Genomic DNA, 19,198 nt, shown 5'->3' on the forward strand with positions numbered 1-19,198 from the left:
TGACATTGAAAAATGGGAAACAGATAAAAAGATAAACATTCACAGAGACTATTCAATCAATCAGTACAACAAAGACACTAAAAATGCCTAGAAGTCAATTTAGCCAACAAAACCAGTCTTTGCTACCTTACCATCCATTGGCCTCTATGGACATTCTTCAGGTATACATAGACATCCTTCCTAAAATATAGCACCTAGAACTAAACATAACACAACAGCTGTGGCCTGCCAGGATAGAATACACCAAAGCTACCACCTCCCTAATACTGAACATTGTGTCTCCTTTAATTTAGTGTTAGCTTGATTTTTTTTTTTGCTGCCATATCCCATGCTTTATAGTCCATTAAAACTATAATATCCCACAAAGGAAGGATATGCCTGCCATCTTTGCAGAGGTAAAGGAGCATGAGTGTTGAATACTTAACATAAATGGCAGACTTTATTTTATATGTTGGTTTGTTTTGCAGAATTTATAAAAATTCATTATTATGAGGGAAGGCTCTCTAGGTAGTGTTAGAGGAAGGATTACAATGGATCTTTTGAAGATAAAGCTTTGTTTTCTCATCTTTTACTTGTACAATAGATTTTTTAAAATCAAGCATAAGACTTTACATTTATCCCTTTTACTTTACTCAGATTTTCTTTTTCCTTTAAGGGAAAAAAAAAGCTTGTCTTTGATTCTGCCATACCCTCCAGCTACCATATTCTGTATTTTTCATCTAATTCCTCACTATCCACTCACCTATTAGCCTTCATCACTCTGCAGAAACTTCTTTCCCTAAGGAGTCCACATGCAAAGGCCTTGTGCCAGTATTTTTGATATTCTTGCATCTCATCATTGGACACAGCCATAGTGTAGTGAGAAGAGTGGGGGAAATGGAGTCAGAAGACCTAGGTTCAAATGTTGTCTCTGTCATTCATTATCTATGTGACATTGGACAAATCTCTTAACCTCTCTGGGCCTCCATTTCTTCATCTGGAAAATGAGATTGTTGAACTAGATAACCTCTTGAGTTCCCTTTTAGCTCCAAATCCATGATCATTCCTTAGCTTCCATGACAAGCTTTCTCTTGATAGTCCTACTTATATGACAGTCTTTCTTGGTCTCTTTCATTGGTTCCATATTATCTTGCCTCCTTAGCATAGGTGTCTCCAAAGGCACCATTCTTGGCCATCTTTTCACAGTTTACACTCAAATTCAATGGCTTCAATTATCACTTCTGTGAAAATACTGCCAAACCTGTGGATCTAACCCTAATCTCTTTCATGAGCTCTAGCCCCCCCATCTCTGCTTCCTGCTGGACATATCCACTCAGGCATCCCATCAGAACCTCAGGCTCAATTTGCTGATATATAATGCAAGTAAATATAAGATATATCTATATAAATATTCATGTATTAATTATTATATTATTTCTATATACTGTATTATACAATTATATTTAGAATTGTATAATATAATATATATAGCTAATTAAATATGAATTAATTATGTTCCTTCCCTAAAACTATTTCTCCTCCCTACTTCTCTATTTCTGATGGTATTACCACTATCCTCCTAGGTTAATCTCATTGTCATCTTTTATTCATTTCCCTATCCCACCTATCACAACCACAACCAATCTATTCCCAAGTCTTGTTGATTTTACTTTCACAGTATTTCTTGCAAGTATCTCTTCCCTTCTAGTAGCATCATTACCACCGTCTTCAGGCCCTCATCCTTTCTCACCTATAACATAACAGCCTCCTAACTGTACTTCTTACCTCCAAACTCTACTCTAGCTTTTGCACAGCTTCCAGAATGATTTTCCTAATGTACTTGTCTTACTTTGCTGTTCCTTGCTCAGAAATCAGCTCCCTATTGCATGCAAAATTAAATGCAAACTTGTTAGCCTGATGTTTAAGACCATCAGTAACTTGCTTCCAGTGCACATTTCCAGCCTCATTTCTCATTATTCACCTAGGCATAATCTGTGTTCCATCAAACTGCATTACTAGCTATTTCCTGATCTTATCCTGTTTTTTCCCATACCTATTCATTCACAAAAATACTGCCCATTGCTTGGACTTGTTTAAATCCTTCACTTTAAGATCCAGATCAGGGGGCAGCTAGGTGGCACAGCGGATAGAGTGCTGGCCCTGAAGTCAGGAGGACCTGGGTGCAAATCCAGCCTCAGACCAAACACTTGACACTTACTAGCTGTGTGACCCTGGGCAAGTCACTTAACCCTAATTGCCTAAAAACAAAAACAAAAACAAGATCCAGATCAGGTATTGCCTCTCATGTGAAATCTTCCTTTATTCCACCTGTTGAAAGTAAATACTCCCTTCTCAGATTTATTATAACACTTTCTCTTGGATCTTTCCTTAATCAGTTAAGGTTTACTTTATGTCATTTTTTATGTTTGTATTCTGCATTATCGCTAATAGTTTGTAAGCCCCTTGAGGCCAGTAAGTGTGTTTTTTTTAATATTTATATCCATCTACAACTGATAATGGTGCCTCATACACAATTTGTACGCATATTACATTGTTGAATTAAATTGAACTGCTTTCTGGAAGTGCTTTGTCAATTGTTTATAGAAAGTTGCTGCAGACCATAGTAATCCAAACTATAGAAGCTGACTTTATTTTTTTTTGGGGGGGGGAGGGCAGGGTTGTTTGGTTTTTGGCTAGGCTGTGGAGTTAATTGACTTGCCCAGGGTCACACAACTAGTAAGTGTCAAGTGTCTGAAGCCGGATCTGAACTTGGGTCCTCCTGTCTCCAGGGCCAGTGCTCTATCCATTGTGCCACTTAGCTGTGCCCAGTAGCTGACTTTTTTATCTAGCTCTTTGGAGTATACAAAGTACCCTATGTATATTGTCACATTGGATCACAACCCTCAGAATCAGGTACTTCAAATTTTGTTATTCTGATTTTGTAGATCAGAAAGCTGAGGTTCACAGAGCTTTGGTCATTTTCCTAAAGATGTTTTCATTGATATCAATGCTGTATGGGAGAGTGGGTACTCTACCACCATTGCTTGCAGGCACCTGGCTTCTGTGTTTAAATTCAGTACTGCTGGGTCTTGAGGCCTGTCTGAATGCTCAGTGATCTAAACTTCTCTCTTTCGTTTTCTTTTCAAGAGTTCTGCAGTAGCTAAAAATCAAAGTGATAAGAATAGTGACCTTCTAGCCCTTACCACTCTTCCTTCATTCCCAGTTCTGTTCCTTTTAAAGGGAACTGAACTTCTAATCTCTCAGGGCTGTTAGTGATTTTGTTTTTGTACAAATAATAGGAGTTATTAACCAACTTATTTAACTTCTCTCTGGACCACACACCACATACTGGATTATGAGCTACCTTACACTGTGTTCTGTGTGTTTCATGTTTCATCTTTCCTGATAAGTGGGTAATAAGCTTCATAATTGTAGAACCTCTATCTTTTGCTTCTTTTGTTTCTGCCCACCCCCAGAGTACACAGCAGAGTTGTACAAGACACACATTGAGGTGCAGTTTAAATATTAAAATTCCTTTAAAAAATTAGGTACACCATTTTATGGGTACTTTGTTTCACAGGCACAAAAGCGGCTCTGAGCATCCCTGGTCTAGAGCTGAGTGATGTAATAGAGCTAAAGCTATAAGGAAAATCAAAAGAAATGGGACTTGTAGTGGCAAAGCATTTAAAAATTCTTTTCAAATTAAGAACAGTCTTGCAAATTTTGCATGCTAGCCAGCTCAGATTTCCTAAATTATTACCTAATAAGTATTTAACAACTGGCTATGTGTAGGTAGGTGGTGGGGGTAGGGGGAAACAGGAAAATGGAAAATGTACGCAGGACACATCTTTAAGGTCAATATCCATTATTAACATTTTCTCCATCACATTTGTATGAGTCTAGACAATTAACAAATTAAGTCCTGACTTGTAACATTTGCCAGTTTCCAAGGTATAACAAATGCTCATACCAAAATTATAATTATCCTCTCTCCCACTAGTTCAGACTAACTCCAACACACCCCTGAGTTAACCCTTCATTAAATAAAATTTGAAATTAAGACTGAAAAATGAGGTATGGATTATGTTGTAAAAAATCCTTTCCTATAGGTTAGATATCATTAAAAGAGAGAGGAAGCTTTCAGAGCTGCCTTCTGTATATCAATAAGGATGTGCAAAGTATTTTTCAAAGGACAATTAGAATCTTCCTAAGAGTCCCACAATAGAGGATGGTATTATGTTTCCCCATCCTCTTGGATAGACCAAAGGCAGTGACAAAGCATTAGCACTGGGGAGAAAAACTTCATCTTTACACAATCTGCATTATATCATCAGAGATCTAACCAAAGCTAACACCTGTAACTGAAGATATTAGCAGGAGAAATTACTACCTCCCTAGTCTCACATTGAAAAAAAAATCTTAGCAAGTATTTTCCCTATGGATATTTGAGACATTAGGGAGAAAGTGTGTGTGTGTGTGTGTGTGTGTGTGTGTGTGTGTGTGTGTGTGTGTGTGTGTGTGCACATTTATCTTTCCAGTATGTCCTAAAACCAGTTAGCTCATTAAAAGTATGAAATATTCTAATGAAAATGGCTTGTGAGAAATTCATGAAAATGTTTAAACTTGTGTTTGTAATTGAAATTAAAAGAGATAATTGTATTTCTACTCCAGAATTTTTATAGCTGAATACTGGCTAACATGGACTTTTCATTTGTAACTACCTTTAGTAACTTTGTAGCAGTGAGATTTAACGAAGTTTTTGTTGGCATTCAGTGAAAGGAAATAGTTTGTGTTTTTAAAAATTTGAGTAATCTCAGATAGAAAGTTAACTCAGAGAACCTCATTTGAGAGTTATGGTCAGAACATCTGATACTGACTTTATATAAAAAGTCATCTTTTTTCTATTCATAAACTATGCCATGTAAAGAAAGCTGTTGGACCACTTGTCCTCTCCTGATTTATCTCATTTCTTTTCTAAAAATGTGTGTATATGTGTAAGTGTGTGCACACACACACTTAAACACATGTATATGTGTGAGAGGAAATTATTATTTTACTATCAGATTAATAACAAGTTATTAAAGTAGGATCCAGGCTGTTCTCCTTTATTTCCTCATTTAGGGTCCAACTCCTGCAAAAAGCCAGTCTCTGAAGGATATGACTGATTGATGAGATTGTCCTAGCCCTCAAGGAACATGTTCTTCTACAGGGGTAGGGAACCTGTGGCCTTGAGGCCACATATGGCCCTCTAGGTTCTCAAGTGTGGCTATTTGACTGAATCTTTTGAATTCACACTCCAGGCCACAGGTTCCTCATCCCTGTTCTTCTATCTTGGACAAGACCCCACCCAACTAGGATATCTTACTTTTGTTTAGATATAAACAGAATCCAGTCTGCACTAGTTCTTACCCTGAGGAGAAGAGTCTTGTACCTGACCTTGTACTTCCCCCATTAGAGTTTATGGTGACCCAGCTCAGGAAGGAGAAAGTCAACCAGAGTGGTCTGGAGGAGATGTATTCCCCTGTTCAGCCTGCTGGCAGTGGCTAAGTCTCATGATCAAGCCATGTTCTCAGCGGGAGCCAAAGACTTCTATCCCACCTTCTCATTATATGTCTACCAATTAGGGTTGATTTTCAATTGTCAAGGGCGTTCTCTTTCAAGGATTATTTGAAGCTTTCAGCCTCTCCATATATTTTGTCTTTTGTTAAGAGAAACCACTGACCATCAATTTATTGATTGCTAGCTAGCCTAATTAATAAATTGATTATTAATTACTCAGAAACTCTCACGGGTTTTCATTTGTCACATATATATATTGTAATATACTTACATATACATGTATACATATACATAGACATGCATATAGACTATGTCGGTTTATATTTGGGAAGAAGCCTCTTTTGGTCTGGATCTATGCTTTCTGCTATGTGTAGATTTTCTCGACTCACAATCATGGTGACTGATCTGTAAATTTTATTCTTAGAGTGTTGCCTGGTTCTCTGAGATGCTTAATGACTTGTCTGGGTCACTCAACTGTATATATCAGTGGCAGAATTTGAACTCAGTTCTTCCTGACCATCATGCATGGAATCATATGTGTATGTGTATATCTATACATATATCAGATAAGTGATTATTTGGAGTAATAACTAAAGTTTAGCAAAACAATAGCACGTTTAAAAATTGTTTTAAATGTAAATCCACTTTAATTGATGTTCTCTGATGTGCTACAGTTTTTCTTCTTGTGTTTTAGCCAAGCTAAAGCCATGTATTCCTGTAAAGCTGAGCACAGTCATGAACTCTCCTTCCCACAAGGGGCAATATTTTCCAATGGTAAGCAATATATTTAATTCTGTTCAGTTCAACACATTTTCATTGAATTTGTCTATTCACATATTTATTCCCAGACTGCAAGCTCTAGGAGGGTAGAGTCCATGTCCTCAATAGTGTTTTACTTTCCTCCCCTCCCTGCCCCTTACCTGACCTAGAGCTACACACACACATAAATGATTGTTGATTGTTGGTTTTTATGATTGTATTTAAGATGAGGAATATAGTGGGACAGAGTAAAAAGGATACTTCAGTAGGGGTCAGGAGACCTGATTTTAGTCCCACATCCACCATTAAGTAAACATATGAGCTTGGACAAATCACTTAACACCCCACCCCCAAGATTCAGCTTCTCCCTTAGGAAAATGAAATGGGTAGATTCAACCTGGAGGGAAATTTGTACTGAAGTGCTCGTGAGACCTGCCATTGACCCTATTATCAACCCTTTTATAAGTGACTTCAATGAAGGCATAGATAATAATACCTAGCATTTAAATAGCATTTTTTGTATCATATATATTTATGTGTATACACACATATATATAAAAATATGTATATAATACATACACATATAAAATATAATACATACACATAAAAAATAACATGTACACATATAAAAATATAGAATGTGTGTGTGTGTGTGTGTGTGTGTGTGTACTACTGTCTCATTTTATCTTTGCAGCACTGAAAATCAGTTGCTATTATTTTCCACATTTTACAGATGAGGAAACTGAGGCAGGCATAGGTTAAATGATTTGCCCTGGGTCACACAGTCAGTAAATATTTGAGGACAGATTTGAACTCAGGACTTCCTGACACCAAGCCCAGCTGCTTCTGTATGGATAGGTGGCAGATGGCACAAAGCTAAAATGGGTAATTAATATTTTAGGTGACAGGATCCAAAAAAGATCTTAACAGATTAGAACATTGGGCTGAATCTAATAACGTAAACATAAAAGGGGTAGATAAGCACCAGAGATCTTAGTAGGAGCAGAGAAATGGTGCTACCTACCCCTTCCATCCTCTGACTTTGCTGCCATGCAAATCCCACATCTAGAGGTCCCAGTAGAGCAGATGCTACAGGGAGCCATCCCCCCAACTTGCCCACCAGTAGCACCTTCCTTTCTTCCCCTCCCAGATGGAAACTGACCTCCCATCACCACCACCAAGGAAAAGAACCTTGATCCCCTCCTTTACTCCCTCCCTCTGTGGGACAAGGAGGATATGACCAGTAATACTGCTTGAATAAGTAGAGAGTCAACAACTATAATCCTTCCAGTTAGATAGAAGACCAGCAGATCTTCCCATCTGGTCTGCTGCTATAGTCTCTGGCATTACTGTCTGACCTGTTGCTACACCCTAAGGGCTACCAGATCTTTCCATCTCACTTATAGTTGCACTCCTTTCTCTGTGTTGTCCCTTCCACTTGGAATGTAGCTCTTTAACAGACAAGAGGGATGGTCTCATTTTATTAATTGTATCTCCAGTACTTAACACAATGCTTGGGACATAGTAAGCACTTAAGAAATGCTTTTCCATGTTTTCATTTGCTATCATTGAAGTAAAATAATGTTAAGTAAGCTGATAATCTATTCAAATGACTGGTTTTTGACAAAAACCTTGGGTTTAAAAAATCAACCTGACAACTTCTATGTGGGGAACGGTTAGCTAGCAACTCATCTAAAAAAGATATGGAAATTTTAAAGTGCTATTAGTTCAAGATCATTTAGCAAGCATTTAAGTGCCATCTGTATACTAGATACTGTGATAGGCACTGGGATACAAACACAAAACTAAAACAATCTCTACCCTCAAGTTGATTATATTTTATCAAGGAAAAGTGTGTGTGTGTGTGTGTGTCTGTGTGTGTGTGTGTGTGTACATATGCATATTATACACCTAAATACATGTATATGAAGATGCAAAATGAACATAAGGCAGTTGAGGGGTTAAGGGAGGTACTTGGCAACTGGTGGGATCAGAAAAGGCTTTGTGTAAAAAAAGTTAACAATATGATATCATAGTCAAAAAAGCTAATGCAATATTAGCCTAAGAGAGTCATAATCCAGGATTCAGGAGGTGACCATCTCACTGTACTTTTTTTCTGGTCAGATCCACCTCCATTCTCCTGCAGGGGGAATATTTAATTGACTTCTATGCACCACATTTTAGGAAGTGCATTGATAAGCTGGGGGTATCCAGGGTACAGTGATCAGGGCTTTTAAAGGGCATCAAGATTAAGCAGCACAAGGATCAGTTATTGAGTGAACTGCAGATGTTTAGCCTGGAAAACAGACATGATTTCCTTTTTTAAGTATTCGAAAGGCTTTCATGGGGAAGAGGGATTCGTCTTCCTGTTCTTGGCCTCAGAGGAGAGAACTGAGAATACTGAGGGGACACAGCAAGAGGCAGGTTCCAGCTTACTGGAATGAAGACCAAGGTTCTCCAGAAGGGAACTGAGCTGCCTTGGGTGCAGTTGGGCTCCCTTCAATAGCAGCCTCCAAGCAGAAGTTAGATGACCACCTGTTGGACATGTTGTCAGGGAGATTCTTAATCAAGTTTGGGTTTGGCTAGATGGGCTGTGAAATGCCTTCCAATGCTGAGAGTCCATGTAATTCTTCACTGATTCTCCTTGAGGCCTCCCTCAACTCTGATGAGTCTGTGACTTGATGGTCAGTTTGAGAATGTCCCCAAAGCCTGATAAGGATTTAAATGCTTTCTCCCAGATAATGACTGATTGTAAATTGTACTGTGTTTGTCTTTGCTTTGCAGTCTACCCATCAGTGGAACCTGGATGGTTAAAAGCAACTTATGAAGGCAAAACAGGACTAGTTCCAGAAAATTATGTTGTCTTCCTCTAATTACAGTTAGTAGATGGCAGTATCTTCATGGTATCCATGGTAACAATAATAATTATAAACGCTATGATTTTATCTGACACAGATACGGGGATCAGCCCACTCAATGAAAATGGTTGATTTCTGTCAAGTTCTTTACTGGCAGTTTGTACAGCAGCCCCGTCATTGAAACAAAATGTATTTAAATTGTTGGCCTGTCTTTTCAAACTAGCACTCTGTTCAAATGACTTGCTTTTTGATAAAGAGAAACCATACACCTTTTTTTTTAAACATAACAGTGGCAGAATTGGAAATAGAAATACTGAGTTGGTCATCCAGTCCAGGCAACTTATAGCCCAAGAAACTGCTACAAGATTTTTGGGAGTCCTGACCAAATATATTCATCCGTAACCCACTGCTCCCTGAAGTATCTAGAAATCACGTGTCATAATATAATTTAAATTGTATATTTTTGTCTCTTGGAAAAAAAAAGGTATTGAGTTGACTTTTCTTTATACTTCACTTTTTGCTGGTCCTTAGCATTTCAAGGAAGTAGATTTGCAACATCACTTTATGTTTATTTGTTATCTGAGGAGATGATAATATTCATATGCAATAATGCGTGTTGTCTATGTAAATGAGGCCAAATTAGGTTATACACTGATCCAGAATGTGATTATTCTCTCTCAACAGCTTCTTAATTTTATCTATTTTACTACCAAAAGCCCCTTGAGAATAGGGACTGTGGCTTATTTATCTTGGAATTTATCTTAGTGTGTTGCACATAGTAGGCACTCAATAAATTTTTTTTTAATGGATATCTCCTTTACTTCTAGATTTTTACCCCTTTGTATAAATATAATTATAAAAAAAATTTATTTATATCCTGCTTGAGGTCTGATAGGGGCTCTTCACAGAAACAATTCTAAAGCCAATAAAACACCAATTAGATGTGACTACACAATATAAGCCAATTATATATGAACACACAATGTAAAAACACAGACCCAGATGCCACATAACATTACTATAAGATTTCAAAATGCCTTATGACTGTTGGAGTTATTTTTTCTGAGTTTTTTTCTACAGATGACACAGGTCTTCTGTGAAGACATTAGATGGGCAAGCTATATATTCTAAAGATTATACTGAACTGAAAAAGAAATATAAAGCCATATACTGTTTAAATTGGGTTATCTTAGCTTCTTCCATCTCTCTTGCACTACAGTAGTATCTGGGGCTTGGTAATCTTTTATATCATTTTGTTTGTAAGCTTTATTTTCTTGGGGATTGTATTGAATTGTCAATGAGTACAAATCAGAAAGGAAAGTATTGGCTTATCAAGTTTAGAATTAGATATCTAGCACCTTATGAAGCATACAATTGCCTCTTGTTTTGCAGAAATGGTTGTCCTTGCTATATGTTGGTCCTTAGAGCTCTTCTCTTCACTATGGAGAGATATCTCAAGGATTCTTCCACCTAGCTGACTCATGGAAGCAGGGAACAAGGCCATGACCCCAGCCAAGCTTGGTGAATTTGCCGTATTATTTTGCTGGCAATATCAATATTTCCCACAGGCAGAGATAATAAGGTGTTGACTGGGTGGATCTCACTCTATATTATCATTGGTGATCTTGGTCTGTTGTAAAGTGACTTTCCTAAGGCAAACAGGATAAAATATACTCAATTGCAGAAAAGCTATGCCAAAAAATACTTAGGCTTTTAAAATTGAAAATGGAATAAAGGTTTACAATTGAAAAGAGAGAGAGAGAGAGAGAGAGAGAGAGAGAGAGAGAGAGAGAGAGAGAGAGAGGAGAGACACACACACAAACAGGAGACAAAATGTTCATGGCTGGAAAGCAAGTGTGTTTGGTAAAAGATGAATGCTACAGACATAATGATTTTGTAATATTACAAGAATCAGTGCTGACAGTGTTTTATAAAACATGTAATTGCTGAGACATCATGGGACCAGGAATCACAAGACCTAGCTTCTAATCCTGGTTCTGAGTTGTCTTACGTTGGGGAACTTAAGCATTTAAACCCCTCTGGGACTTTGTTACCTCATTTGTAAAATGATAAAATCCTTTTTTGCACTAAATCCTGAATCTTGTTTAATGACACTAACATCAGCATCAACATTAATAACATTATATTCCTTGTAAAGAATCCATGTAAGTACATGAATACCATTTGGTTTCATTTTCTCATTTGCCCATAGCCCCTTGTTAAGCATGCAGGGACTCTTCACTCTCTGTTACTGACATCTACTGTTGCTTTCTCTGCCCTGTATCAAGTTTTTCCTTACAGCGCCTTTCTGATGAGAGCAATGTTTGTAATGTATTCTTTGCTCATTTTCTGGAACAATAATTTCAATAACAATTATAATTATTTCCCTGTGTATTAAATATCTTACCAGTATCGTGACCTGGATCAAAAGTTTTAATCCTCTTGATATTCTTGCATGTTTATGATATACTTTAGTCATACATGACATAGTCGCATTTTATAGCCCTTCCTTCATTTGCCAAAAAGTAGTCATGGGTTATCTCTTTTGATTCACTTAAAAGTAACTTGTGAAAATCTCTTTTGAACATACATATCCCATAATGCAAGAAAGTCTCTTCAAGTGGGTTAGTTTGTTCTTTCCCCAAGGCCATCTTTCCTTTAATAAAGGATTCAGAACTGAAATGTGCCTGCTGTTCAGTCAAGAAATCTCAGCCTACTTTTGATTTTAAACACAAACCAAATGTCATCACATTCAAATTCACTGTAACATAATTGAAGTGTAGTAGGGCTTAATGGGTCATTTTTGAACTTGGTTCGTATGAGGGTCGTGCACTACCAGGCGAAAGGTTGCAGCCAGCTTTCTTTCTTGCTAATGGAGCTTCATAGTCTGCTGCTGTTCTTTCTCTGTACATTTTCCTAACTATTTTATAGACTTAATGTGCTTATTCATAATATGCTACACCTTAGCGATTTCAACCTGGTTGCTCTGTCCCAGCAGCTGAACTTTCTTCATCTTTATTGCTCGCAAAATCAGATCTGTTTTCCAAAGCCATGTTGCAAATGAGACTAAAGTGTCTAAAGAGCAAGGCTACATGAATTGCATGACTCCAAGTATCAGGGAAATCTGAAAATTATAGAACAAGAAATAGTGATGTGGAGGCAGCCAGGCACAGAGTGACCTTGAAGTTTGGAGTACCTGGTTTCAGGTCCTGCCTCTTGACACATGGTGGCCACCTAACCACAGATGCATCACTTAACTTCTATGTCCCAGTCAACTCTCTGACTATAAGTTATAGTTGCCGGTATACGTGTTTGGGGAGTTTTCCCCAGAGTTCCTTGTAATGATAAATTGGAGTTCCCTACACCACGGCTGTCAAACTCAAACAGAAATAGGGTTATATGTATATAGCAATCCCTTTGGGCTACTTACTGACTTTGAAAAACACATTATCTATGTTCTATTGTCTTTCTTTGTTGTTGTTGTTGTTAAAAACATCCTAATTACATTTTAATCTGGTTGGGCTGCACTCAGGAGTGTTACGGGCCATGTGTGTGACACCTCCGCCCTATACCAATGAAGTAATGGATCTGGACCAATGATAACGTAGTCCCAAAATTGGTGATCCAGGAAGTAATTTTAATAGAATTTGAAAAACATCTCACTTATAAGCAGAGGCATGTGACTACAATAAAATTGTATTTTTCAGTTTTTGTAAATGCTTTGTGGTTTAACCATAACAACGGTTGGTTGCCTAGTAATCATTGTGAAATTGGCATGTGTCACTTATTTATGACGTGTGCAAAGTATCTCCATGCAAACTCTGTGTCTCTCCTACATGTAGCTGTTTTTCTTATGTCACTACACCCTGAAAGTATAATTCAGTAGAACTAACAAATAGTCCAAAATAGTACTGTATTTTGTGACAGGAGAATGTCCAAAGTCAGTCTTATCTTTGCCTAGAGGTCTCTTTAGCCAAAAGATAGCTGACTACTTTCTCTGCGAGTTTGTTGCAAGTATTTTTGTTGTTTAGGTATGCACCGTCTTACTGTTCTGTGTTCCCAGAAGTGGAATGGTTATCATTAACCAAATTAGATTTCTTGATAATCTGTATCCTTTCTTATCCTGTACTACTCTTTTCTTATCCTATCCCTACCCCTTTGTAGAAGCCAGGGAGAAAAATCCTCACCTAATAATTCACCATTAATCCCTCTTAAACTGAGGAAATAAAGATACCATATGTTTTTTTTCCTTATATTATAGACCACTATTTAATTTCAAATATTTAAGTTTTAGAGAAATACTAGCATTATCCCTGAAAGCCATCATTTCACTTCTGTGACATACTCCCTGTCTACAGTGTTCATGGCGTTTGGTGACAAAGACATAGAACTCTGACTATGGATGTAACTTCAGAATGACTTTATAGACTGCAGAGCCCCAAAAGTATCTAATCACATAATTATGTTTTATAGGCACAGAAGCCATAGCACTCAATTCTTATGTGTACACAGTATACATTTACTTTGGTTTCACAACTATATTTGAAACTTACCTATGGTAATCATAGACTAACTTTTAGATAGATGTTCCTCAAACCAAAAGTCTCCCCAAATGAATTCATATTCATCTTTAAAAAAAATCCAGACTTTTCTATGAAAGACATATAACAAGGCCCAGGCACATTAAGTGATTGATGTGTATTAATGTCCAAATCAGTGGTACGTGGTACCTGTGATCACATTCCTAGTGGACATTAACGATTGCACACCTGACCCCATCACCACACAAAATGTCCTAATACTGAAAACAGTGGATTTTCTTTGATAGTAGCTTCACAAGAACCTATGCACATTCAGATATACACAAGAGCTTTTGAAGAAAACATTATGGCTGATTTTATACAAGGTTGTTAGATGTTCTTTTCTCTCTCTCTCAATAAATTATGCCAAAATTAATACATTAGGGGCATTATCTCAGGATGAAAGGCAGAAATGATTTGAACTTAGCCAAATCTTTGAAAGCCATTTTGTGGAAAATTTCTTCCAAATGCGCGCGCGCGCACACACACACACACACACACACACACACACACACACATGATTAGAGCATGACAATGACCAATTTTCCTTGTCCCTCTTTGAGGTTAGTTTTCTATGACTAATACAGAGAAAAATGCAGGTTGTGCTTGTACCAACCTGTTTCAAACAACAGAGGTAATTTTCTATTCTAAGCATCTAATTGTTTTATTTCAATGAATTTATTCTTTCTATAGCATGAGCCACTGCAGGTATTAAAAAACCACCTGTATTGTTAGCTGAGTTAGACATCTCCCTTCTCATTCTGACTTCATTGGCTAACTTTGGGCAATTACATAACAGAAATCATGGTTGCCTTTGTTTCTAAAAGAGGCTTTCCCTTTGAGATATAGAGTGCTCAGTTTTGTTTTGCAGTTTTTAATGTCCCCCAAATTAATGGGATTTCCCCCATATGTGGCCCCATGTCAGGAGTTATATATCTACTTTTGCTATCTTCCACAGTGCTTCTTCCCTAATTGAAGACACCACACCAACTTCCACAGATTGTCATAATACTTCCTGCACATTATACTCGGGGTCAGCAGTAATCCTTAGCTACTGGTGTCTAAGACTGCAAAATTGATCTTAAACTCTGAGGTGAAACCTTTGCAATGCAAGGTCATGGTTTGGCAGGGAAGATGACAGGGTTTCCAATTCAGAATCCTATTTATAGTTTTTATTTTGGAGGTACTGGAGTTTTAATCACTCCTAAATGTTTAGATACTATATTTCAGTCCTAGGAATTTCTCTACAGCCATTTATTAACGTGACAAACTGTAATATTGTATGTGAGGAAAAAAAATGTACTCCAGTAAATTATCATAATGCATTTTTTGTTTATTTTGTAGTGTTTCTGTATTTATCTGCACTTTGTATATATACAAACACACATGTAAATAACCTGATTATCTCTAATCTAAATGGTCACAGTACCTTTGTTGTACTTTTACACTGTATTTCATGAATTTAAAAATACTTTAAAATAAATGACATATGCACATTTTAATTTGGTCTTTGTACTTTATACTTTGCATCATGTTGTGGGGAGAAGAGTTTGGGGAAGCAGATTGGGTAATTTTAGGACAAGATAGAGAATAGCTGGGAAGCATTCAGAAAAGATGATCTGTGCTTAACAGACCAAGAACTTCTAATGATGTGGATGGTACCTGTCCCTGTACTCCTTAATGGAAAGTCATAGAAGAACCGTATCAAATTCTGCTGGCATTTGGCATGAAAAAATAGATTGGACACATGATATACTCTGCCTGTATTAACAATGACCCAACTTAAAAAGGGAATGAGAACTAAGGGAGAAAAATGAAACACTTGAAAACTAGCAGGGTTCCTGGCAGCCAATGAGGAGCCATTTTGAAATTTTCCAAAGTATTTACTTCTCAGTTTGCAAACAGTATTGAAAAAATTGGACCCATGTGTAATCAGTTCAGATTCTACCCTCATATTGGTTTTTTTTTTCCTGCAGTAGAAATTGTTTTGTGTTGCTAAGTGGAATGGATGCAGTAAAACACCTTACCAATTGTTGAGGTGCTCTTAGAGGTTAATAGTAGGATCAGTAGATAAGGCCATTGAGGTGGAAGATCCCTTTCCATATAGCAACAACTAGGTTGCAAGTGGAATGACATTCCTTTGGCAGTAGGCAGGAGGAGCTTGCCTCCTGAAAGAGAAAGAGAGCTCAGAGAGAGGCAAATGAAAGGAACTCAGGGAGAGGAACTGGTTGAAGGATGAATCAGCTGGACCTTAAAAGTCATGGAGTCCTGAATACCCTTCATTTTAAAGATAAGGAAATGGACCTAGAGAAGGGTGGTGACTTGCCTGAGGTCATACAAGTAGTAAATAGAAGACTCAGGACTTGAACTCAGGTCTTTTGATTCTCAATCGAGTATTTTCTCTCCATACCAGATCACACTGCCATCTCTACATTTTCCATATGATTAAGGCATGTTTTTTTTAATTAAAAAGAATTTTGAAAAGAGTTAAGAAATTATCCTGACATTCCTACCTAAACAAGCAACCTTGGTCCATGTCAGTGTAGGAAAACATGAATAACGTGATTGTATACCTATGTAGTCATAGCCATTCATTAGGTTGGGTTTTTTTCCTTCATTATACATAGATACAAAGGGAGTTATTGACATTGGTTATATTGGGTGGAGGAGAGGTAGCAGTGATGAGCCTGGGGTGTTTAGTCTAGCTGGATTTCACAAATAAGGTAAGTTTTAAACAGAGTTTTGACGTAAGGCAGGGGCATTTATTGGCAATTTAATTTGATTCATTTCAACTTCTGTCTGTGAGCTAGAACCTGGGAATACAAAGACAAAAATGAAAGTCCATGCTTCCAAGGAGCATCTACACTTCTAGTAATGGTAATTACTAGAAGATTTAACACAAACTACATTTGCATTAAAAGTAATTTCCAAGGGCAGGATGTTAGCAACTAGGATGATGAAAATAGGCTTCCTATAATAGGAGGTATCCATAATATATCTTGTCTATAGATTGTTTGTACATAGTTGTTTACATGTCATCTCCCCATTAGACTAATAGCTCCTTGACCACAAAGACTCTCTTTTACCCTTCTTTGTAAACACAGCATTTAGTAAAGTCCCTGGCTTGATTATTAAATATTTATTAAGTAAGCACTTAAATGTTTATTGACTGACTGAACATACCCAAAGCATGATATAATTAATACATGTATAAATAAACATGCAATTACATGCAAGGCACACATTATATGGGTAAATATTAGCATGTCATCTGGCTACCTGTGCCACCTAGACTATCATAAATTGGTTGTTGTAGACAATAACAACAATATTGTTTTAAGAGCAACTTTGAGTGATGAATATTATAAATACACATTAAAAATGAAGGAAACATGAAGAAAGACACTATCTGCATCCAGAGAAAGACCTGATAAATAGAAGTATGTGTAGAATAATTTTACATATATATGTATATATGTATACACACACCTATTTTGTCTAACAGCCATCTCTAGGATGGGACTGGGGGAAAGGAAGAAAACAAAAGAAAAAATTTACGAGATTACCTTATATATTTAAAAGGAGTAGCGAGTTGTACATAATAGATTTGAAGTGTCATGTGCAATCATCTTATTATTATACCATGTTATGGAAATACTAGTTTTATTCCATAAATTAAAAAATAAAATAAATTTTTAAAAATAAGTTAATCTTATAATTCATCTAATAGACCCTAGCCCTCCTGTGGCCCGCTGACCTCTCTGCCCTTATATTTGAGATAGTTGATAGTATGGACTGAACACAGTCCTCTCAGAACTCTAGTCCTGAATTTCCAAACCTGTATTTGTGGAAAGCCCAGGCTGGCTAAATATTACTACGTTCTATGGAATCTGTCTGTAACCTAGGTACCGATGATATTCCAGGCAAGAAAGTTGCTGCCTTTTGGATCAGCCCTCTCTTCCTTTATTCAAGCTGTTTTCAGACAGACAGTAGTCTTCACCTTGAAAGGTCTGCGTCTGAGCTATTGAGTGGTTCAGATAGTCTTTGCCTAACTAGTAGGTGGTCCTCTGAGGAAAGTGTCCTTAGTCTCCACTTGCTCAAATGGGAATCCCTTTGATTCACTCAAAGTCAATAAGTGGTTGCTTTGTCTTTTACTGAGGCCTCTTCCATTCTCTGAGGCTATTTTGCAAGTAGACAAATTGACCAATCTCTCCACAAGTAGGTATGGAGTAGCTTTCCATTGATTTAACTTGTGTGTCTCATGAATACCAAGGTTTCTCATCACAGCTCATTCTGCCCCTCTAGTCCATCTATCTGCCAAAAGGTCAGAAGTATGATTCATATAAATCTTCAAGATTTGTGATTAGTCATTGTATTGATGATCATGATCCTTAAATCTTCTTCTTGTTTTTCTTTGCAATGTTGTGGTTGTTCCCCTGGCTCTGCTCACTTTACTCCACATCAGTTCTCCCATTATTCCATTTCATGGATTCTTTTGGTACCACAACATCCCCTTACGTTCATATGCCATACTTTGTTCAGCCCCTCCCGATGTGATGGGCACCCACTCTGTTTCCACTTTGTCCTGAGGCTTACCATTAACCCATTCTTCCTTTCTGTGTCAAAATTGCTCAGATTCCATAAACCTACTGACACTTATTTTTGTCCAGGTTTCCTATGGGTTGTTCTCTAAAAGAGCATATGTGGGTCCTCTGCTAAGAAAATTCCTAATTTAGGCCAATTATGAAATTATTTTATGCATGACTAACTATAGTCTTAACCCTTACTCTCACTGATGTTTCTCTGTGTGGTGCAGGGGCCGCACCCCTGACACTCTGCATAAAGTTGTGCTTCTTTGGGTTGCTTAAGGGATCTAGCCCTCTCTATATACATAGAAGGCTTGCATTCCTGACATCAAAAATATGGATTCAGGATCACCTACAAATAATACATCCATTTCTGATGGTGAGTCTTGCCTCAGTTTCCCTATATATGAGGGTACCAATACAGGCCTAAGTATGATCCTCAATTCCTATGCTGAGTTGCCCCCCCTTTACACACTAAAACTACAATTTAAGGGGGAAAAAAGCCTTCCTCCTCAATGGGCTTTCTTTAAGCAGTCTACTTTCCAAATACTGGATTTTGTCAGGAGTTTTTGAGTGGTTAAATGAGTCTGATAATTCACAGAATATTTACTTAGTGGATCTTTTGGTCTCCTTCCATCATGGACTATTCCATAGTCTCCCAACTCTCCATTACTTTTTTCTTCAAAAAAATCAATACTTTTATTTATTAATAAGGCAGCTTTGTGGTACAGTGGATAGTAAGACCTGAGTTAAAATTTGGCCTAGGATACATATTTAGCGATATGACCCTGGGCAAGTCAATGAACACTGCCTCAGTTTCCTTATCTGAAAAATGGGTGGGATAACACCTACCTCCCAGAGTTGTTACGAGGACAAA

General features: G+C 37.3%; 1 protein-coding gene across 1 annotated transcript in view; it reads left to right on the forward strand.

Annotated features, from left to right (window-relative positions):
• The window catches only part of ARHGAP42 (Rho GTPase activating protein 42), a 392,658-nt gene extending 382,694 nt beyond the window's left edge, over nt 1-9,964 (forward strand). The window contains exons 23-24 of the mRNA XM_020996109.2: nt 6,233-6,312; nt 9,082-9,964. Coding sequence (XP_020851768.1) covers nt 6,233-6,312; nt 9,082-9,170 — 169 coding nt within the window. The 3' untranslated portion in view covers nt 9,171-9,964. The remainder of the gene's footprint in view (nt 1-6,232; nt 6,313-9,081) is intronic.
• The last annotated feature ends 9,234 nt before the right edge of the window (nt 9,965-19,198 follow it).

Source organism: Phascolarctos cinereus, unplaced genomic scaffold (assembly GCF_003287225.1).
Source record: "Phascolarctos cinereus isolate Bilbo 61053 unplaced genomic scaffold, phaCin_HiC Scaffold_726;HRSCAF=1367, whole genome shotgun sequence".
Taxonomy (NCBI): Eukaryota; Metazoa; Chordata; class Mammalia; order Diprotodontia; family Phascolarctidae; genus Phascolarctos; species Phascolarctos cinereus.